General features: G+C 34.5%; 2 protein-coding genes and 2 long non-coding RNA genes across 4 annotated transcripts; 2 read left to right on the forward strand and 2 right to left on the reverse strand.

Annotated features, from left to right (window-relative positions):
* LOC126969865 (uncharacterized) lies at positions 1-2,028 on the forward strand. Its single transcript, XR_007730482.1, has 5 exons — positions 1-631; positions 737-937; positions 1,025-1,099; positions 1,194-1,265; positions 1,695-2,028. It is a non-coding gene; the product is annotated as an uncharacterized LOC126969865 (long non-coding RNA).
* Positions 2,029-2,084: 56 nt separating this feature from the next.
* On the reverse strand, positions 2,085-3,569 carry LOC126969864 (putative nuclease HARBI1). Its single transcript, XM_050815442.1, has 2 exons — positions 3,067-3,569; positions 2,085-2,976 (listed from the first exon to the last, which is right to left on the reverse strand). The coding sequence occupies exons 1-2, from the start codon at positions 3,331-3,333 to the stop codon at positions 2,404-2,406; spliced, it is 840 nt and encodes a 279-aa protein (XP_050671399.1). The 5' UTR covers positions 3,334-3,569; the 3' UTR covers positions 2,085-2,403.
* A 265-nt stretch (positions 3,570-3,834) lies between these two features.
* Positions 3,835-16,926, reverse strand: LOC126969862 (G patch domain-containing protein 1 homolog). The gene is made up of 10 exons (XM_050815440.1): positions 16,605-16,926; positions 16,281-16,471; positions 14,448-14,586; positions 14,049-14,230; positions 12,253-12,474; positions 10,543-10,692; positions 9,083-9,230; positions 7,544-7,967; positions 5,752-5,958; positions 3,835-5,353 (listed from the first exon to the last, which is right to left on the reverse strand). Exons 1-10 carry the CDS (start codon positions 16,672-16,674, stop codon positions 4,576-4,578), a joined length of 2,511 nt encoding a protein of 836 aa, XP_050671397.1. The 5' UTR covers positions 16,675-16,926; the 3' UTR covers positions 3,835-4,575.
* Positions 16,927-19,553: 2,627 nt separating this feature from the next.
* Positions 19,554-21,104, forward strand: LOC126969970 (uncharacterized). Its single transcript, XR_007730510.1, has 3 exons — positions 19,554-19,756; positions 20,299-20,566; positions 20,650-21,104. It is a non-coding gene; the product is annotated as an uncharacterized LOC126969970 (long non-coding RNA).
* The last annotated feature ends 2,149 nt before the right edge of the window (positions 21,105-23,253 follow it).

Here is a 23,253-nt window from a genome sequence, read left to right on the forward strand (position 1 = left end):
CCATATTCTAAGTCGTTACCTCGAAAGTCCCTCGACTCGAACTCAGTCGAGGAGGCCTCAAGGAATGACTTGAAAGGAACTCAAGTTTGGTATTCATAGTTGTCAGTTTGAGGAATTCATGAGGTTCCTCGAATGAGTGTGAGTCGAGGTAAAACTCATGAATTACATCATCGTTTGGAGGAATGCTAACCTTATTATTGACGATTTTTTATCTGTGGCTTTCAACTTCTTGTGTCAAGTGATTAGTGAAGTGTTAAATGAAAGCGAACACATAAATAAACAAATATTAACGCAGCGTAATTCGAATTCCTTAAATGCACTTGAAAACAAAACCCATGTTTTGCGCAAAAAATACTGTGATATTTGTGAAGTGGGTGGCTTGGAGAAGAAAATATTTTGTTTGCTTCGCAGTATACAAGTGAATTCAATCGTGTGTTGTCCTTATTGAGCAATTATTTAAAATGACTGCAACTGGAAGACAGCTTTTCAATGAAGCCGAAAAGATTTGTCTGCGGGAGTTAGTGATCAAATACAAATTAAATTCGATAGCCACTATGGGGAGCGCAGTGGCTAAAAAAATCCCTGGCTTAGCCTAACAGAGGAGTACAATGCCATAGAAACGAATTCAAAAGTAAGTACTTACTGTAGTTGAAAATATATTTTATTCTATTATATTCACTTAAGGCAAACTTTACGAAACATTTGAGCAATTATTTCTTTATCACTTTATTTTTAGAGTACTGAAGCTCAACTTAAAAAATGTTGGGACCAGGCGTAAAAGTATGTTGGCCTTAGAGAAAAGGGAAAGGATGAGGACCGGTGGTGGTTCCTCTAATGCTTGCATACCTAGTACCTGTACTGGAGGATGCTCTCGCTGAACAGACAGATGTGGAGTTGGCAGATGTAATCGACTGTGATAACATACCTTGTAGTGCAGGTAAATAACATTAAAGTACTTCTGGTACTTACTGCTTTAAGTTTATTGCCATTTGTGATTTTTTATGACTGTTTTTCTGTTTGGCAGTAATCCAAATTGATGATGTGATGTTGTTAGACATGTCATCTCAAGTACCAGCAGTTGAACATGTGTCAGAAAGAGGTAAAATAACCAACCTTTTTAAAATTATAAAAAATAATATGTTATTATATATTATGTTTATTGTTAAGTATTAATGTTATACGTAATTTTACAGAAAACATTATAAACACTCCTCCACATTTGACAGAGTCCCGGTTGACTGATTATAGTGCAGCTCCATCACAAGGTAGTTATAAAAATATTTTGTCAAAGTTTAAAATGAATGTACATTCAATTAAATTAAATAAATGTTATACCTGAACACATTATAATAGGCAAAATAGTTGCCATAATCAACTACTTAATTAATGTCTGACTGTTCATCACTGGTGTCTTTTCTTATTATTTGAAGATAGGGGATATAGAGCCTCAACTCACCATGCTGATTAAATACTGGTTGATGGGCTTAGATAACTTATTGCAACTCTTTACATTTATTATCAGTTGTTAGTGGTAGTGACTGGGTCAACAGTTTAACTTGTTCTCTATTAATGGTATGGTTAGAGAGACGGAGACCACAGGCCTATTGTTATTATTTAAAAAAAAAAACAATAAATGTCTGAAATTGTTGTTTTACATTTACAATATAGGTCTTATTATATGATTTACATTTCAGAGTCAAGAAATATACGGACCAGAGTGATTCAAGAAGAATTTCATATCCGTCAACAAACATATGGAAAATCTCAGAAAAGGGAAGTGGAGCTGCATAAGCTCAGAATAGCTGAGAAGGAGTGGATGGTGAAGGCAGCAGAGGAGATTTTTCTCAAAGCCAAAACTGAGAGAGAAGCTGCAGAGGAACTTCTCCTCTGCAATAGAGCCAAAAGAGAAGAGGCTGAATTAAGTTTAAGAATATTTAAAAATAAAAAATTTTGATAATTAATTTAGTATTAGGTTGTATGTATATGTTTATTTCAATTCTATTGTGTAATAAAAAACTTTATTGCTTAGTATTCATTCATTTATAAATCATCCAAAAATTTAGTTGTGAACAGTATTTAACAAACTTATTAATAGAACAATAATAGTAAAGATTAATATTTAAATATTCCTTAAAGTAACATTTAAAAAAATTAAGTAACATATATAAAAATGTATATATAAAAACATAATAAGATGTAGGTGTTAACTAAAATGTCTTGCTATAAATGCAGCCCTTATAACACTACCTCATGCTGTATCACCAGTGTGAGGTACTGGAACTACAGCAAGATTGGTTAAGGGTTCAATCATTTCTTGATTGGTCTCAATACTAATATTATGTAGCACAGCACATGCCACTATAATATTACATGTATTTGACAGATTATTTTGCAGTTTTCTATTCAAACATGCAAATTTTCTTTTCCATATCCATTAAACCTTTCTATAATATTTCTAGTACTGATATGGGCCTTATTATATTTGAATTCAGGTTGTGATTGTGGATTATGGACTAGTGTGTATACATACATGTATATGTATGGTGACTGTGCATAACCACTATCACCAATCAGTAAACCTGCAATTTCCCCTTCTTCAAATCTCATATAACACCTGCTATTATTAAATATTCTAGAGTCATGGACAGATCCAGGCCAGCGTGCTACGATATCATATATTTCCATCCGAGGGCCACATACTATTTGCACATTAATTGAAAACCAACCTTTACGATTGCGAAATACTTCGCCGTTTTGTCGGTTTGGATTTTTTATTGGAATATGGGTACAATCAATGCATCCAATAACCCCAGGAAATCCAGCAACACGATGAAATTGAATCTTCACATTAGCTTGCTCAGGGACGTCAGGAAATTTAATGAAGCGCCTTATTTTTAAAGCTAAAGCTTTCGATACATTGGCCACAATCTTTGAAACGACTGATTGACTTATTTGGTGCAAGTCGCCGAAAACAATCTGTAAAAATACCGATTAAAGTAAAAATGTATACATACAAAGCTTTGTATTGCAATTTTATGAATGTAGACAAGTTATAAGAATACTTACTTGAAAGTTTCCAGTTGCGTAAAATCGTAAGGCTGGTAGCATTTGGATCACGGGTGGAATCGGCAATCCACGATTGCTGTCTCCAGTATTTTGGAAGAGCACGGGTAGCAAAAAGCTTGCCACAATATTTTTGGTGAAGCGGAATCTTATTCGAAATTCATTTTCATCATAAATTTCCATCGGATTTTCTGCATCTCGTAAATATCGTCGCGATAAGTAGTCGTAAGGACTATCGTACATATATTCAATAAAACTTTCGAAAGACATTATAAAAAATTAATGAAATAATGTCTTTTGTAGCTAACAATTACTTATAAACTTCCTCAAGGTAGATGGCGATCAACCTTACATTTGACAGTTGGTTCCTCGACTCAAACTCACCTCGAGTGAGGAAGGTGTTTGAGGTAAGGACAAAAATTACAACTGTGAATATGAAAACCCCTCAGTGAGGTTGAGTCGAGTCGAGGAAATCGTGAGTTTACGACTTAGAATATGGGTGTTAGTATGTGACGTTTGAGTATTTTTGTTGCATCACTTTGTATATATTGTAATTGAAATGATTTGGAAATTGCATTGAAATAAGAACTTGTAACACCCAATCTGTTTTGAAAAGAATGAGCTTTTTTTAAAAAAAAATCATATTTCAAGTGTAATATAATTGGCCTATGATATAAAATATTTTTGATTTTAAATCAGCCAAAATCTCGTTACATCAAAAAAATTGTTTTACTTTTAAATTTCAGTAAAATAAAAAAAAAAACTGTCAAATCAACAATATACATATATTTATTAATATAATAACAGCTTACAATTATTGCATCGTTCGGGAGTATAACATAACATAACATATTCGGTGTTAATACAAATAATAATTTAAGCATGGCTCAGACACGTGTTTTGTTAAACAATGTCTAACTATTTGAGCGACGTCAAAAAATTGGCGCTTAACAAAAAAAAGACACGGGTTTGTAATACAACTTTTTTATATAAGTGTTCAACACGCGTATATTTTTTTGTAATAACACCAATTATGTTTTGATGTTTAACTAAAGAGCCGTTTTAACTGCAGGCAATTTAGTTAAGATAGAGCTCACTGGGGAAATTTGATGTTATCTGGTTATGTTATATAGAGCAGAATAAGTCATACTAACATTATTAAATTGAGATTAAGTCAAATATGTAACAAATAAATTTCAAAATTACTACGACACTTGTTTTCGATATACAATCGGACGTAGTTAAGCAGAAAGGACGCAAACCACACAAAGGCACTTTTAAGGCATTGGAAGTTTCAGCTCTAAATAATCTTCCAAATAAATGTAAAAAAAAGATTCCGTGTAAATTTAAAAAATAGGGTTTTCACTATGTGTCAGACGAATCATACTCCTGAAGGTCAAAACCTTCAGGAGTATGATGGCATACTTCACCCTATTTTGACCAAAGTGTGGTTTGAGTCCTTTCTGTCTTTAAATATCTTGCTTCTTCATTGACCTATTTTAACTTATCATTCTATCTATCTTTCTTTTTATGTTTAGACTTTTTATGCTTCGACTTGTTTTTTTTGCTCTTTTTCTTATGTTTCTTCGGCTTCAGCTCTGTTACATCGACCCACGAGTCGGAGCTTGAAGAATATTTTCTCTCATCTTTGCTTCTAAACTTAGGCCTGATCTCCACTGGATTTTCCGACCGCTGAAAATTTTCAGGAATCTTTGGCCCATACTCCTCTAATGCATCAGACGTTTTTGTTTTATCATTAACATGGTCATCTTTAGATTTCTCACCATCTCCATCCACTTTAGTCTTTTCTTCACTATTACCAGTATTTGATCCGGCTGTATTTTTATCATCACTTCTCCGCCATGAATTAATTTCATCGAAATCTATATTCGCAAATATACCTCGAGGCGGTGATGTATTTCTTTCCACGTTTTTCGGCGCATCGACGAAATCATTGCCCTCCTCTTCACTGTCACTCAAAAATATAGCTTTATATAAATCCATTTTGTCGAATTTCTCTATTGTCTCCTCAACTTTGACTCCCTCGGTTTTTTCTAAATCTTTTTCTGCTTCTTTCATAAATAGCTCTGCTACTGTCATTCTCTTATTAATAGTTTCTGGAACTTTCTCAGGTGGTTTATCAGCTCGTGTTGATACACTTGCAATTGATTTGGATCCACTAAATTTACTTTGTTCCTGTGTGAAGCTGTCTTTATCGTGTACAGATGACTCCATGTACGAGAATATCGAGTACGATACTTTTGCCTTTTCATCCTTCTTGGGTTCCTTTCTGTGAAAATAATAGTACATGTTAGAGAGTTGTGTTGTGTTAAGGAAGTTGCAGAAACTGTTATAACTATCATGTTTCATAGTTTCTGGGATAAGACAAAATTCTAAGTGGCTTATTTTCTCATAAAAACGAAATTTCATCTGCAAAAAGTTGATTTCTTACACAACCGAAATGAAAGAAACGTTTTCCCTCGCACAGCTACAATTGTTCAATCATCTGCTGACTGCAGGGACCTTCAAACATGCAGTATATTCGCACGAAAGGAAATCCGGCAATGCATGTCTGTCACCTCTGATGTTGCAGATGTCCAGCAGCGGCGGTTCTCACTTTACATCTGGTGAACCTGCCGGTTTGTCCCATTAAAAACCCTTTACCCTAATGATGACGGCTTTAGATACCTTTCTCCTCCCGGCTCCGGCACGTTAAATCTTTTGCAGACCAGAGACTCCGGCCGCCACTCAGTCTTACGTCGCGTCATCACTCCAAATGCCCCCTTTTCCGCGGCTGCGATTTGCTCGGCGGTGACTAGTCCGTAATCGGTTGAACTTCTGGCGACCGCCGTTAATGGGTTCAACGCATCGTCAGGTAGCAATGCGTGTGTGAATCTAGAATAAAAATAACAAGAAAGGCTTTTAAATTATATCCGCCTCAACTGTGGAGTCCTCAATGTGAAGTGATGAAGAAACACTGGTAAAACTAACAAAGTAATATTTCACCCGCGCACAACAGAAGTGAAATATCGTCAAGCCGAGCCTAATAATAAGAACTAAAACTATTTTTTGGTATTCATATTGTGTATAAATTGCTGGTAAATTGTGTTCCCACATTAGTACCGCAGGTGCCTACTACCTATACAAGTATACACAACGAAGAATTTCGTAACTATGCGCGTAGACACTTTCGTAAATTTCATAAAATGGGCAAATGACAACAGCATCATATTGAGCTTAGAAAAAAAACTAGTGTATGCATATTTTCCCCCCTACAATAGAAAGGCAAAAAAATTAAAATAATATAGGTATAGAAGTAATCGTATGTATACACACAAACGATTACCATACGATACATGGATATAAAAGTAATTGTAACTGCTCAGTAATAAAATATACAGAAAAATACAAATATTGAGGTTTAGTAGTAAGTGAGCTTAAACTTCCTCATTGGGAACCAATATCGCCACAATTCACACTGTATTTGTAATAAACAAAAAACAATGATATATAAATAGGGCACCGGCGAAAAGTTTCTTAGCTGTTGTTTAAAATTAAGCGAAAATTTATACCTGTAACAAGAAAATTTATTGAATTAGGCGTTACTTTGCGGAAATCCATAATTATACAAATGATTTAGGCCCTCTTTAGTGTTAATTCCGCCAATATTTGTTTTTAAAATCAATTCGACACGTGTTTCGCCTCTACACGAGGCATCCTCAGGACGTGTTGTCTCGCCAAAAAAAATCGCTCAAAATTTTGGCGAGACAACAGGGCCTAAATCATTTGTATAGCTGTAACAATCCAATTAGACTTACCTGCCTAGCTACATACCACCTGATGTTCAGGACGTTCAGCTGATGGTAATTGATTAATTACAATGTACTGTCACCCAAGGATCCTGATAAGCCCGAAAATTCCGATCGGCACTACAATTGGACGTAGTTGCACAAAAACGTTTCAATCCACAAACATCAATTAAAGTTTCAATTCAAGTGTTTAAAGTTTAATAAATATTAGTGTATTCCATACATGTGGGTTGGGCTACTAAGTCATGATGTGATTTAAAGAGTGATAGTCGGGCTGCCATTTTTTGTCAGTACGTTAATATGAATCATGTAACCAATTTTGTGTTCTTAACTCAATTTCGACATGTTTGTGGTTTGGAACGTAATTCTGAAATTAAGTCCAACTGCGCTCGTCTTCTAGAGACATAAGATGTCAAGTCTCATTTGCCCAGTAATTTCACTAGCTACGGCGCCCTTCAGACCGAAACACAATAATGCTGACACTATACTGCTTCACGGCAGAAAAAGACGCCGTTGTGGTACCCATAATCTAGCCGGCATCCGGTACAAAGGAGCCTCCCACTGGTGAAGTAATAATATTAGTTTTGATTGCGGCTTGATGTACACAGGTTCACCGAATCCAATCTATAACATGCCCAATTAAAAAACAACACAAAAGAAGTTAATCTTACCTATCCCCCATCACGCCGCTCAAAGGCCTATACAACTTGGCCGCCTGCTCAAACTCCAACATCTCCCTATCTCGTTCCCACTTACTAACGTTGTCTATACTGCCATCTCTTTCTAAACTATTCTTATCCTGCAAATAGCTCTCATATCTGGACTGCTTCTTCGGATCGCTGGCGAACGGCTTGAAAACCGGTTTAAAGTCTTTGCCGGAATCTTTTATCGATATGAAGTCATTTTCAGCTGTCGTAGGCGTCGCGACATCTTTAACTTTTGCCGCTGTTGTAAAATCTATAATTTTTATCGAAGATGTTGTTGAAGTTTCTCGTGTAACTTCTTCATTCTGTTTAATCGCCTGTCCTGGTGTAAAAGGAGTTTCTCCTAATAATTCCCCCCTTGCCTTAGGTGTAAGCTCGTGGCGACCTAATCCTGAACAAAATGTTTTAAAGGTTATACGAGTATTATACCTTAGTAGGTAAGTTATTTAGGTTATATTATACTTTTAAAACAGATTTTTAGCCATACAGGCCTACTGATGGTGATCACCGCCGCCAATATCGTTTCTCTCTATGGTTAAGGCCAGAAGTCCAGAAAATAAGTGAGGTATAATGAATTAGGTAATTGTAATTGGTGCGATTTCATCATTGCACCACCATCCTCCACCTAAAAAACTGTCCTGATTATACTTATTGAGTACTTTTAGTTATACTTTATTAAGTGTTATTTTAAATGAAGTAAATTATACAACAAAATAGTAAATAGAAAAATTAATGTAATAAAGTAGGTATTTAGATAAATACACACACGCATTCATGTAGACATACACAATACACACATAGGAAAAGTTGCACTATCCAGCGTCCAGATATCTCTAACAGGTAAGAAAGTTTAAAGTGCCGAGTTGCCTATCTATATCAGTAACGAAAATTGTCGCGTAGCAACGCTTCGACGTATATGACGAGAGTAGTCAAAATTCAAGGCATATCAATTTCGACAGCTCCGTCAGCAATACTCGTAGCTGAGCGGATAAGTGTTTACTTCAGACGCTGTAGTTCGATAGACCTACCAGTGTATGGAATTTCTAGTAAGTTCAGGATCATATCGAACAGAGAAAAAAGGGTGGAAAATGTGTAAGCAGGATAAAAATAGTTTAAAAGAGATTTCAAGTAAAATTTAAATTTAAATATGGAATGGGAGAATTATTTTGAAAATAGAACAGATCCAGGGGTATATAAGCCATACTAAGCCAGGCCTACGGCAGTTCTAGTTCAGACTTCAAATAAGTAATAAAGAAAAGAAGGAAGAAAAGAAAAAGTAGTGCAAAGTGGAAAGTGATCCAGGAGAAGAAGAAGATAGAAGAGAACTAGTGTTCCGTGCCTTGTGATCTGCTGAGGGCACCGCCATCGACGAGAGGAACAGCGGCAGACCTGCGAAGTTCTAAAAGTGATCTCAAATAAAGACTCGTTCCTATAAGCGGAGTAATAACTCCAATCCCTGAGCCACTCTCATGTCATTATTGCTCTTATCTATGTACATATTATTACCTTGATCTCGCTGCTTCGCGGTGGTGGCGTCAAACCGGGTGCGCTTGTTACCAGCCGGGGCAGGGACGTACCCTCGGGGCAACATCGGGGGAGGGTACGACGGGACGGGGGGAAACGGCTTGGTGGCCTTCACGAAACCGGGCAATACCTGAAATGTTATACGAAAAACATTGTCTAAGAGCTGGATGTTATTTTATGTTGACAATTTTAGTTTTTTTTGTATGATAATAAGGGACGAGACGAGCAGGACGTTCAGCTGGTGGTAATTGATACGGATTGCTCATTACAATGCAGTGCCGCTCAGGATTCTTGATAAACCCAAAAATTCTGAGCTGCAATACAACTGCGCTCGTCACCTTGAGACATAAGATGTCAAGTCCCATTTGCCCAGTAATTTCACTAGCTACGGCGCCCTTCAGAGCGAAACACTGTAATGTTTACACAATACTGCTTCACGGCAGAAATAGGCGCCGTTGTGGTGCCCATAATCTAGCTGGCATCCTGTGCAAAGGGAGCCTCCCACTGGTTAAAAAGTTTTAAATTTAGTTTAGAATTTCTCGAGGTGCCATAATAATATAAGTATATATAGCGGCTGCGTAGTTATGATGACAATTATAAGCTTACATTTAAAAAGAAATCCACAAATACATTAATTAACCTAATGCAATGGATTTAACAATAGACTAAAGTGGAGATATTGAATCCACGTACTATGTGAGAGACTGTACGTGTGTGAGCAGAAACTGAAACTGAAAAGCTTATGGATCGCGACACGTCCTGTTACAGAACAAATTACGATACAGTGCTACTGAGACCTGCTGACCAATCCAAGGTTGTGAATGTGTTAAGTCTCCGTTGCTCAATATTTTTACACTCGTTTCTGCTCCGCCCAAATTCATTATCAAATTCAAATATTTTTATTCAAATTAGGATATGAAATTCGTCATGTAAAGAAACCCGACCTCTCTCAAATTAAGCAAACCATCGCCGCACGCAAGGTGCTTATTTCCCAAAAGCATTTTGAAGACACAGTCTTGCGGTGAGAGAGAACTTTTAAAATCATAAGAAATCATCGCTTTTTGAAATCTTTTCGACTTAATTCCATTTTCGTTGCGTACGCAGAACATTCATGTGTGATAAAAAACAACTGACAAATGATTTCCCGCCACTTGTTTTTTTTTATTACCAAGAAGGTTGCAAAGTTACAAAAAATATAACATTCGAAATTCAAATAGCTACGAATAGCTAGAAGTGCATAACTTTTAGTGTGACCTATGTAGTAACCACACAAACGTTTTTTAACAATTATTTCGAATTTCGTAATGCATTTGTTTGGAACATATACAAAAGCTTACTATTATTTAAATATTCAAGACAGATATTGGAAAATATGCAATGTTCCCGTTAGGTACAGTCAGACCCACAACCCGTTGCTAGTAAAAAGAAAATATTAAACTTACACTATTACTTGTCTTAACAGTTTTCTTAGTCGGTTTCTTGTCGCTATCGCCTAAGGTGAAGTCGTAGTGTGACATATCTTCCACGGCGTAAATATCTTCATCATCTACTTCGAAGGCCCCCACACCAAACGCATGGCCCCGAATTGATACCTGTAAATACATAACATATTATGCAAATGTTAGATTGCCATTTTATATCGCTTCATAGCTATTGGCTTGGCAGCTTCCATAAAAATTAGGATGGTCAAGGATCAGGGTCACATAGCGAAAGGTCTGCGAAAAAACTATTTTGAAAATTGGTTGATTTTTAATAAATTTGCATCCGCGGCAATGTTTCAGAGTTATATTATGTATGAAAAATGTTTAACACATTAAATAAAATTGTAAAATCATGTGGTGAGTATGATTTATAAAGACAACTGATTTTGGAAGGTCTTCTCTTGACGGACAAACAACCATCATCATGATCCTATTACTAACTGTTCCTGTTTTGTCATAGACATAAATTTCATAATTGTCAAACATTCATTGTTTAGGCATGCATAAAAATTCAGTAGGTGATATATAAATTATCTTTATGAAAACAGTTCTTTGCTTTCAAAGAATTGCCACACACGCTGTGTGACCTGCGGGCCTACCATGAACTCTTATTGCGATTCAATTGACAACCTAAAATGAACTGCTTTGCTATTTCGTACCACGACGTCATTGGAGCTATCCATTTTAGGTTGACGTCAAATCAAGAAATTGAAACGCAAACTGATTTAGTTCGTTCATGAGGTAATATTTCAATCTAAACTGGATAGTTTATGTGTCAAAGTGCTCACTTTGACACATAATAAGATTCGAAAAATGTTGCTACTTCTTAAGAGGAAAGTGAATCGTGTTGTTAATAACATTAAAAAATACTGAAAAATTATAGAAATGGAAAATTTTATTGATGAAAGATGAGATGAGAATATTTTGACGTTTTTGTAAAACAAAATACTGAAAATAAATACCGAAAATGAAAATACTAAAGACGAGGCAGTAAGGGCCCGTGCTATAGCCTGTTCGCAAGAACGAATTTAAAAAATGTACTCTGCGCTCATAACTCGTTATTTTTACCAAAACACCTAAGCAAACATATAATTTGTAATTCAAAGAACTATATATATAAAGTAGAAACGGACAGGACATGCAATCAGAGTCGGGCTACAAGAAATATGGTCAAAAACTTTAATAAACTGGTATACAGGGAATAAAAAAAGAAAGCGAAGTAGGCCCGGGCATACGATGATGGGTTGATGACAAATAAGGCATTGGCTAATGACAGAGGAGAATGGCAGTTGGAGACCTTTGTACAGAGACGTACACAAAAAGTTTCGGAGGCAGAAGATTAGTTTTACTTTTACTCTATTATATTTTGTTTATACTTAATAAAAAGCAGCATTACTAATGAATATTATTAATTAAACAGGCTTAAAATGAGTATATTTATAATGAATAGTTATTACAATCGTTATTTACAGTATATTTGGAGAAAGTAGAACATGCTCACTGGATCTTATTAATCATTCAGTTTTTGTGTGCTCAAAAGAGTCACATAAAGGTCAAGTTTAGGTTAAGCACTTTCACATTAGTGTTGCACAGTGCTGGATCGTATTTGTACGAATCAGCTTAAACAATCAATCCACGAACCCAGCATATAAAACAAAGAATACTATTTACCCGTCTTCCTTTATCCTTCATTATTAAGTGACTCCTTGTCTCTTTCTCTCCGTATTCCCCCGCCAAGTTTCCAAGCACTGAATGTCTGCTCAAGCCGCTATATCCAAGACCAAATCTATTGCTCTTATGTTGTAGAACATATGGCTCATAGTCGTCTGGCGCAAATAGCGTGTCATATTCGAATTCAGACTCCGAGCTGTCATCAGAGTGTTGTTGATTGTGCTGAAATATTAAACAACTATTAAATCATATCAATAAGTGTTACTTATTGATATGATTTGAATGTCAAAGTTATAAATACATTTTACCATTTATTACCACTGTCGAAATGTTGAACATTAATGAGACAAGAGGCAAGAAATTCACTGCCACTCTTCAGGATTTTATAAAAAAATATACAATTAAGTTAAAAAAAGCAATTAAATCATAAATAACCTCAAAAGAGTGTGTAATAAGTGCAATATGTAGGATATTGCACTTATTACAGAGGACAAATTTAAACTTTTTATTACAAACAAAACCCGAGTTTGCAATGACAAGATCGCCACTTCACCTAAAACAGCTATTGTTCACAAACATGCTGCATGGACCTGCCATATCTTTAAAAGAGGGAAAGAGATTGAACCACCTCACAACCTCCTAAATGTTATAAGATATGTCAATTGCACATGTAGATACTACCAAGCAAGAGAAAAGATGGGCTGATTACATTAAACAAATAGCAAGGAACAACTGACTTATTATAGTAGAAGAAAAAATTTATGATATGGAGGTGCTTTCATCAAATAGGTATCACTTTACAATATTTAATACTTCTACCAGACTTAATTCACTTTAATGACTTTTGATACTTTTAATTAAAATTTTCTTTTGCCCTCTTGTGGTCGAGGGGTTGAATGGACTAGACTTTGTTAGAAGACTGTTTACGAAAATGACTAGCAGAACAATTATTATCCAAATGCTTTGAGTTTTCTTGAGTATTTATTCCGCCAATATTCGTCTTCAAACAATTCGACACGTGTTTCGCCTCTACACGAGGCATCCTCAGGAGATGTTGGCTAGAGTTTGGCGAAAAATAACGCCTACTTCAGTAATTTTATTTTAGGAAAATTATTGTTAAATCTACATCTCACACACCGGCAACCTCACATTGTTGTTATTATGCCCCCTTCATAATAATTATTATGCTAGTCCAACTCTAATATCGGTAGGTAGATTTGATAAAAGTAACAGTAACCAAAGAATGACCAGCTGTAGAATGTATCAAATATGGAGTGTACTGAAAAGCTGTTTGACACGGTTCCTGCAGGTAAATTCTACCACACGCCACTAACTATAATATGCATCAACATTTCAATGAATGGTACAAATTAAATTTGTAACCAAAATGTATGACCAATGCGGGACTCAAACCCGGGACCTCTCAGGTTCCATCTGAGCTCTCTTCCACTGAGCCAACCATTCGAGTGACATATCATTCGTAAATCTTGATATGTCTTGTTCAACTCTCAGACTGGCTACATCTACAGGATCTACTTTACAGTTGATAACCTGCTCAACCCCAATAATAGCATATTAGGAAATTGACTTGAGATGTAGCACTTTCAAATCTTAATGGTTACCACTTTAAAACTAACAAATTGTTTGTATGAATTGTGTTCCTCTACTGTGCCATTATTTAGCGCTCCTGTATCTCTGGTATTGCAAGAGAGTATGATCAGGTACAGTGAGGTGATTGAATGCTTGTTTCTTTTCTTAATTCATTAAAGACTACTAAAGTCTAATTTTTGCATTACCTCCCTTAACTCCTTAGGTATATAGCACCCATATACTCTATGTTCCTCTTTAGCTTTCTTCTTCTCTCTCTTTCTAAGTCTGGCTCCTGTACCCTGTCCTTCTCTCCACCCCATAGCTTTAAGCATTCTTACAGCTGCTGTCTCATGGACAGGACGGAGTAGTTGTTTTAACACTGGTTCACCTACAGATGTTCATTGAAATTCATAAGCAAATTAAAATAATCAATCAACTATGAATTTATTCATCAACTATTCCTATTGATAAAATTGGACTAGAATAATTAAATGTTCAAACTGTAAATCAGATCAAATTTAAAAAAAACAGAATTTAGTTAGTAATTCAAGGGCATTATACATATACATTCGTTTTTTTAATTTTATTAAATAGATATGTTATACCTGGTATTGGACCTTGGGAGACTACTGCTGGTCGAGACCTCTTTTGACCGGAGAATTCTCCATGTGTTTGAACATGTTTAGGAGCAATACCAAACTCTCCTCGGTCTTCATCATCCATAAAATCTTCAGGTCTTCGGTTCTAAAGATGGAAATGATGAAATGCTATTATTCCTCTAAAATACATGTACATATGCAAAGACCAAAGTATATGCATGTTTCTCTTGCTAGTGAAATTTGATATTTCATTTATTATTGTGTGGTTATTAAAGTGGTGGTTTTACAACATGCACCCTCTCGCTCCCTCCTATCTTCTCAACACCCTATAAGGTTTGATACTTTTCTTAATGAATTTTGATCATTACTATGACCAGCTGTGGTCACAGAAACTCACCCATTGGTACCCGAGAGATGCTAAAAGAAAGGAGGCAGACAGATACTAAGGTGGGAAGATGACATAAAGAAGGTTGCTGGACCAGTTTGGAGTAGAGAAGCGCGGGAGAGAGAGCACTGGAAGGTCCTAGAGGAGGCCTATGTCTGTGGACAAGCTAGACACATTGTTAAAAACTAGAGGAAAAAAATATAAACATGTTCAACTTCATAACTAGTGTCTAGAAATAAAGGCTTTATCTTTATGACCAGCTGTTGTAGTAAATTTTAAAGTAGTTTTCCATAAATTGTAATCTGCCTAAATAATGATTCAGAGTCACACTGATAGATATAAGATTTAATTGATGGCTTGTATTCAGTTTTTTTCTTGATAAGTAAAATTGAGGGCCTAATGTACATTAGGATTTTTTTTTTTCCCAAAACCCTAAAGGTATTTGTCCTTGTAATCGCATTACTTGAATAATGCTCTTGTTGTTTAAGAGGCAGGAGGATTGAAACGAAAGAAGTTTCGAGTAAGCCAGTTTTTTGTTGCTTTATAAAAAAGCATGAAATATATAAGAATTACGCATCAAATATATAAGGCAAGTGTGTGTGGGCAAGTTGGTGACGTTTTGAGAAAAGGGGAGGTCCGAAGCACCGGCAACTGGCGAGCATGTATGAAAAGAGTAATGAATGTAGAGGAAGCGCGTGAGGTTTGTAAGGATAGAAGCAAATGGCATTCTATTGTCTCTGCCTACCCCGACGGAAACAAGGCGTGAGTATGTGTGTGTGTGTTATTCAAATGCTCGTTTTGATGTTGTTTGAGGAGTTCCCTCGACATAGACCAACATCAGGTTTGAACTTTTACTACAGGACTAATGTACATTATGCTTTCACACAAAATAAATCAAACCAGTCCATAAATAGTAGAGGTAAAAGGTAACAAACATATAAACATTAGGCAATTATTTCTAGAACAACCAAATTAGTCATTTTTCATTTTAATAATATTGGCTGGTGGTTTTTGATTCAAACTACCAACTGTTCAATTAATTTGAGATTTTGTTGATAAAAAAAACATTTTTTTTTTTAATTTAATAAGTACTCAAATATTAAAAAAAAAAATCAATCCAAAATTAAGTAGTTATATTATTATTATTTTAAACTGGAAACATACATTCATGTTTCAAAAAGTATGAGTAATTTAATACAACTAAAAACAACCTGAACATCATTAGAAAGATCATATTATTTTACTTATTATGTGCATCTAGAATTTTATTTTAATGTGAAATGTTATTAGTCAATATTAACACTTTATAGTGCACGGCAAAAAGTTTTAATTATAATAATACTTATGTATACTATACACTACACCTTCATGTGGCAGGATTAATTAAATACTTTTTAAGGATTTTTGCTCAATTCTACTTTAGAATAAAAAGTATAAATGGCAACTATACTGACAGCTAGTTGTGCTTTTTCACTCCGAGAGCTTTTGAAGCTGGATGGTGTCCATCCTTCCAATGTACCAACTGTATTGCCATATCCAGCTGAGAAGCCTCCAGTGAATGCTCCATGAAAACGTCGTCGCCCATGAGCATCGACAGCATATTGATCTGATGGTTCTTGAAACTTTCTTTTTGATGGTATTTCATCTTTAAAAAATTATAAAATTTACTGTTATGTTTCACTATATCAATATATTTTTGGATCTTATTAGTAATTTGCACAAGCATACATAAAACAAAGAATAGAGATTAGTACTAAATGTAATGCTATAATATTCACCTTCTTCGAAAGGCTCGAGTGGAGTACCATATCTTACAATATTCTCATCGTCTGAATCAGAGCTTGACATAATAAAACTCTCACGCGTAAAATAACTTAGTTAGTACTTTAAATCATTCAAATTTATTTTAAAACCACTAATATTAATTGTCTTTCAATATCAACAATCAAATCATTTTATTCATTTGTTGTTGTTATTTTATATATAGCATAGGGTAACAACACCATCAGGTCAAACCAAAATACAATAAAAGGAGAACATTTAAATTGTTTTATACTCGATTACAAGAAAACCACCGCCGTTAGGTTTCATTTCATTGATTAAAATTTTATTCTAATCAAATATCAAAATCAACATGTTTTTGACGTATTTTGAATTTTTTTTTTTTAATATATAATTCGTTCTTTCGAACAGGCTATAGCCAGGGGCCTTACTGCCTTGTCGTTAGTATTTTCATTTCTCTGGTATTTATTATTTTCACTATTTTGTTTTACAAAAAGTCCAATCCAGTTTTCTCATTTTATCTTACATCATTTCCATTTTCCTTTTCCAATTATGTATATTCGATAGCGAATATTTATAGTAGTTTCTTTCATCAAATCCAATCCAGTCTTAAAGTCATCAGTTATTTTACCATTTCCGTTAATGTATAATTCTCTAAAGAATATTTTCCATATTTTCCTTTTAGTAAGTCCAAATCTAGTAATATAGTCTCTAATAATTTCCCCCTTTTCTTAAAGTCAAATCCAGTGTAATTTGCATAACTTTTTAGAATAATACCTACCTATTTACATTATCTGTTCAGTTCGCGAATTGCGCTATGCTATTACTAGTTATATATGTACAAGTTATAACGTATTTACATAATTATAAACAAATTTACAACGTATGTATCTACAAATTACAATGTATTTACAGTACTACATACAAATTTATACAAGGATATATAAGTTGATGTGTCCTTTAATAGATCTATTACTGAGAGCGGGATTATATTGGGTGCACCATATATTTCCAGTAGCTCATCCATCAGCACAAGGCGCTGTATGCCAAAGGACGAACAATCAAAAAAGATGTGATCCAGAGACTGATCTTGTTGCTTATTACAATGGTCACAAAAAGGAAAGGAGACAATTTTTTTGCGATGAAGATGAAAATTCAATCGATAGTGACCAATACGCATTCGTGTTATTGTAGTATAGAACTTTCTGTGAGCGTAATTTTTAAACTTACAAAACCAGGGTGTGCTATTAACGGGATTATCTAACAAAGTATACGAATGAGCCTTATTTTCAACTTCTGTACAATTGTACCAATATCTTCCCCAAAGAAGAGTCATACGCTGTTTTAGATTACTTATTATATCTGTATATGGTATGTTAATGTCTAGATCTTTGCAATCAGGATATAGGGATAGATCGGATATATTAATGATAGTTCTAGCTAGAAAATCAGCGCTTTCGTTTCCTGCTACTCCTATATGGGACGGGACCCAAACGAAATCCACTTTAATATCGATTAAACATAGTTCGAACCACAATTCCTTTATAGCAAAAATGAGGTAATTGATGTTAGCACTCATTTTGTTATTTGACAAACTTTTTAACACACTCATACTATGACTAACTATTACCCACTTCTTATTAAGTTGATTTTGTTTCTTAATATGCTTTAAAGCAAAAAGAATAGCGACGGCTTCAGCAGTAAAAATACTGGCATATCTATGAATCTTAAAGCCAATACCCTTCCTAGTTTCAGGAAGGTAGATTGCAAAAGAAACATTATTATTGTTTTTTGCGCCATCCGTATAAACAAATTTACAATTAGACCATTCTGACAATAATACATGAACCTCCTCTTTTGAAGTTAAATTTGGATCTATTACAACATTAATTGCAGAATATTTACATCGAAAAGAACCAGCATGGCAGGGAAGTATATCATTATTCCGATGAATATTTAAATCTTGTAGAAATTGAAAAAATGAAGAAAAATCTTGCAAGATAAACAACTGTCTCTGAAATGAAGACGATTGATAAGCAATAAGATTCTTAAGAAGATTGTTCGTCGGCAAGCTATAGAGCTTTAAAATAAATCTTTCTTTAAGATAACTAAATCTAATACACAAAGGAGGAAGGTGGTTGGATTTGCATAGCAGCTATTGGGCTAGTTTTAAGTGCACCCAATATTGTACGCATACATTTATTTTGTATTTTATCCAGACTATTAACAATTTTGCTGTCTGCGGCGAAACAATGAAAGCCATATTCAAAATGACTACGAATAAGCGATTTATACAAAATTAACAATATTTTAGGGTCCGCTCCCCACGACGTTGCACACAAAGATTTTAATACATTATAAGCTTTATTCGCTTTAATTATAACACTATCTGTATATTTTTTCCAAGAAAGTTTTGGAGTGAATGTTACACCTAGAAATTTTATGTCACATGAAATAGGCAGTGGAATGCCATTGTATAAAATGGGAGGCAATATGATGCGTTTACGACCAATCACAAAGACTTTTGATTTGGTTGGACTTACATTTAAATTAAGATAAGAAAAGTATTGATATAAATTTACAAGTGCTTTATTAATAGTAGCTAAATTAATCAGATCAACTCCCGATACATAGACGACTAAGTCATCTGCATACTGTAGGTTTACTATATTTGGCCCCAAAATAAGGTTCAATCGTCTTATGTACATAATAAAAATTAAAGGAGACAATATTCCCCCCTGACAAACACCTAGAGAAGAAAATCGTGGTCCATACAAATGTTTATTAAATTTTACATATACTTTTCTGTCAGTCAAAAAGAATTGCATCCAATTTATTATTTTACCTGGTATCCCTAACATTGATAACTCGTCACAAAGCACGGCAATATTTACACTATTAAAGGCACCTGAGATGTCAAAAAATACAGACAAAAGATACTGATTAGGTAGGTAGGTACTTGCTAAACATTGATGCGCATCAAGCTGTAACTGCGCTATACTCTCCCTAGAAGACCGACCTTTGCGAAAACCAAACTGATTATTAGGCAAAAGACAATTTTGTTCTATAAAGAACTCGAGACGTTTTAGAAGCTGCTCAAATATCTTCCCAACACAAGACGTGAGAGCTATAGGTCTATAAGAGTCAGGTAACATTTTATTTTTGTCTGGCTTTAAAACTGGGATTAAACAGTCTGTTTTCCATTCTGCAGGAATAGTATTCTCCTTCCATAGGCGATTAAGAATATTTAAAAAGATGTTGAGACTGTGGCAATTAAGTTTTTGAGTAAAATATATGGAATGGTATCAAGACCGAAAGATGTATCTCTTCTAGTAAATAAAGCGGATTTTAGTTCTTGTAAAGAAAAAGGCTCTATCAAATATTTATTACTATCATTAACAACATTTACATAGTTAGTTAACTCATTTGATACAAAGTCAGAAGTATACTTTTGTAGAAAATCTGGAATCCAACTATCATTCAACACACTGTCAGGAATGTAAGTTTTGTTAAATTTGCGCATGTATTTCCAAATTGAAGACAAAGGAGTACAACGATTAAATGAATTGCACAAGCCTATCCAGCTTCTTTCACTTTTTAAGATAAGTTTCTTTAAAGCCCGCAATCTCTTAAACTCCACATAATTTTCATCAGTGGTGTTGTTTTTAAAATTAATGTAACCATTTTTAGCATTTAAAACTGCTTCTGTACACTTCTGATTCCACCAAGGCAACCAAGAATATTTAAAAGATTTTTGTGAACAAGAACTAGTAACATTATTACTATTAGAACTTTTGGAAAACAGACAGCTAGGGATTGACTGCTTGGCAGCAGAAAGTAAAATATTACAAATGGAATTAAAAGCATCTATTGAAGATAAAGTGTCAAATTTAACATCATCCAAATAAGAAACAACTAAGTTACTATACATATTCCAATTCACCTGCTTATAATTAGGGTGAGTGGGCAAATGTAGATTATTACATAATGTGTTTTGCAAAGTACTACTATCACTACTTACTGCCATTTTTATTATGACAGGGAGATGATAACTACTGCCCAGAGGACTGTCAATAACTGACCAGTCACATAAAAGAGCCAATGATGGAGTTACCAAAGTCAAGTCAAGAGCATTAGGACGCCAAGATGGAGATCCTATTGTGGTAGCTTGACCATTATTCAGAATAACAAGACCATTCTCATCTATAACCTCTAAAACATCTTTACCTCGAGGCAATGTATCAACACATCCCCACAACATGTGATGAGCATTGAAATCACCTGCAAATATCATTGGCTCTGGAATAGACTTAATTAAACTGTTTAAATTGTTTTTATTAAATGGAGGATTTGAATTGGAAGGACTGTAAAAACTCACAATACTCAGTTCTTTGTTATTAATTTTAATTTTAATGCAAACATTTTGTAGAGCACTATCAAAATATGTATTTATGTTAGAAAATGTGATATTATTATGAATAAAAATTGCTACACCATTGTGTTTATTACCACAATCATTCCTTATTGTGTTACAGCCTTTTATTAAAAAATACTGATGTGGTTTTAACCAAGTTTCCGAAATTATAGCAATATGGATATGATTTTCATATAAAAACCTTGTAAAAATAAGCCTATTACTAATAATACTTTGAGCGTTCCACTGCACTATATTCAATGTATCCATAATAACAATTAACTAGATGTCTTTTTTCTAAAAGTGTTATTCAGAATTTCCTTAATACTATTTGAATTTATAGTTAACTTATCTTTATTCGTACAAATCTGTAAAACTGCTTCAACCAAGAGGTTCATAAATTTGTCAGATTTTATAAGATTGCTCAGGTGTGTGTTAATATACTTTGAGTTTAATTGAGGGAAAGCAGATTCATTGAAGAGATCTGAGTATCTAACACTACGGGACCTCACTTTGTTTTCTTCAATTTTTTGTTTTTTCAGAGGACAGGTAGATGAGATAGCTATGTGATCTCCACCACAGTTGGCACATTTTGTTAAAGTTTTTGGACACGTTTTAATATTGTGATTGACAGAACATATGGAACAAACTTCATTGTTTCTACAAAATTTAGCAATATGGCCAAATTTCATACAGCGTAGACACTGTTTAATAGGGGGTACATATACATTAACCTCATGCCTCCAGTGATCAAGTGTTACATACTCAGGTAACAACGTTGATGCAAATGTGACTGCAACAGTTTGCGTTGGAACAAAGGAGACAACACCCTGTGGGTCCTTTACTCGCCGCATGAACCTTCTCACAGCAATAACTTTTTTACTCGATGCAATTAATTGATGAATTTTTTTGTTGGAGTAATCAGTGGGAACAGAAGTAAGAACTCCAGTGACCTCCGTTTCAGAAGCCGGAATTGAGGCAACCATCTCCAACTCGCTAAGTAACTTTTCATTTTTTAAAAATACATTCGCATTGTTAGGCAGGTCAAAGGTAACACCAACTTTAAAAGCATTAACGGACCTCAGGTGCAACACACCCGATACGCAATGCCTCCTGATTCCATTTGACAGACCCAACCTGTCCTTGTTTGATATTTTGACTTCACCCTGCTTGCAATTGAGAAATACAATAAATTCCTTCCTATTTGAATTTTCGTCGTACAACCTATAATAATTTGTCGCTCTATAAGGGGTATACTTCTCTTTATCCTTTCTTCTTACAACGAGACGTTCAGTCACCTCCGCGTCAGATACCGAGGATTCGGATAGGGGAAGTTCGTCTGCTGGTTCTGTGTCGCTCTGGCCGTTCTTCGGCCTTTTACCTGTACGCTTCCCCATGGCGATGGGGAAGCGCACTTAACAATTTATATATACAAAAATCGAATATTTATAAACCAGGATAAACAATTTACAAGTATGAAAAATATATGCACAATGAACAATAATTTAAACAATTTTTTTTGTATAAGCGCGCCTTCCTTCGTTCACTCGTTCCCGCCAAAAAAAAAAAATCGACGTATTTTGAAATTTGAACTTTTATTTATATTTTTTTTTATTTATTTAATGGTACGGGATGACAAATCCAAAGCCGTATTATTTATTCTGACATGTAGAAGCGGTGCTCCCAGCTCTGAAAAATATTTCCCAATGCTAAAGTCAAAAGACCATAATCAGTAGGTAAGTTGCTATTTTATAATACAGACTAGCTATGAATACCCGCTTCGCTGGGTCATTTTTAATTGTATACTTATTTGTTAATGTTAATAATCTATCACTACTTACTTCACAATTTTTTCACATAAAAGACACATTTTCTTTTTTCTTATTAATTTATTGATCTTACTTATTTTTACATTAAAATCTTACGACTAAGTAGACATTAATATCTTTTATCATCTAACATTAACTGATATCCTAAACATTTTTATTGAAATACATTCTTATATACTACATTTACAGTTTTGCATTCTGGTGCATAAACAAATAAATTTTCTTTCTGTCCTACGCGTGAAAAAGCTACATAGAGTTGACGATGTGAAAAACAGGATTCTTTTAAATTAACTCCACAAAATCGGAACGTCTGACCTTGCGCCTTATTGATAGTCATACTATAAGCTAATCGTACAGGAAATTGTAACCGTTTAAAATAGAATGGTAAATCATTCGAAATTA

Source organism: Leptidea sinapis, chromosome 19 (genome assembly GCF_905404315.1).
Source record: "Leptidea sinapis chromosome 19, ilLepSina1.1, whole genome shotgun sequence".
In the NCBI taxonomy this organism is placed as follows: Eukaryota; Metazoa; Arthropoda; class Insecta; order Lepidoptera; family Pieridae; genus Leptidea; species Leptidea sinapis.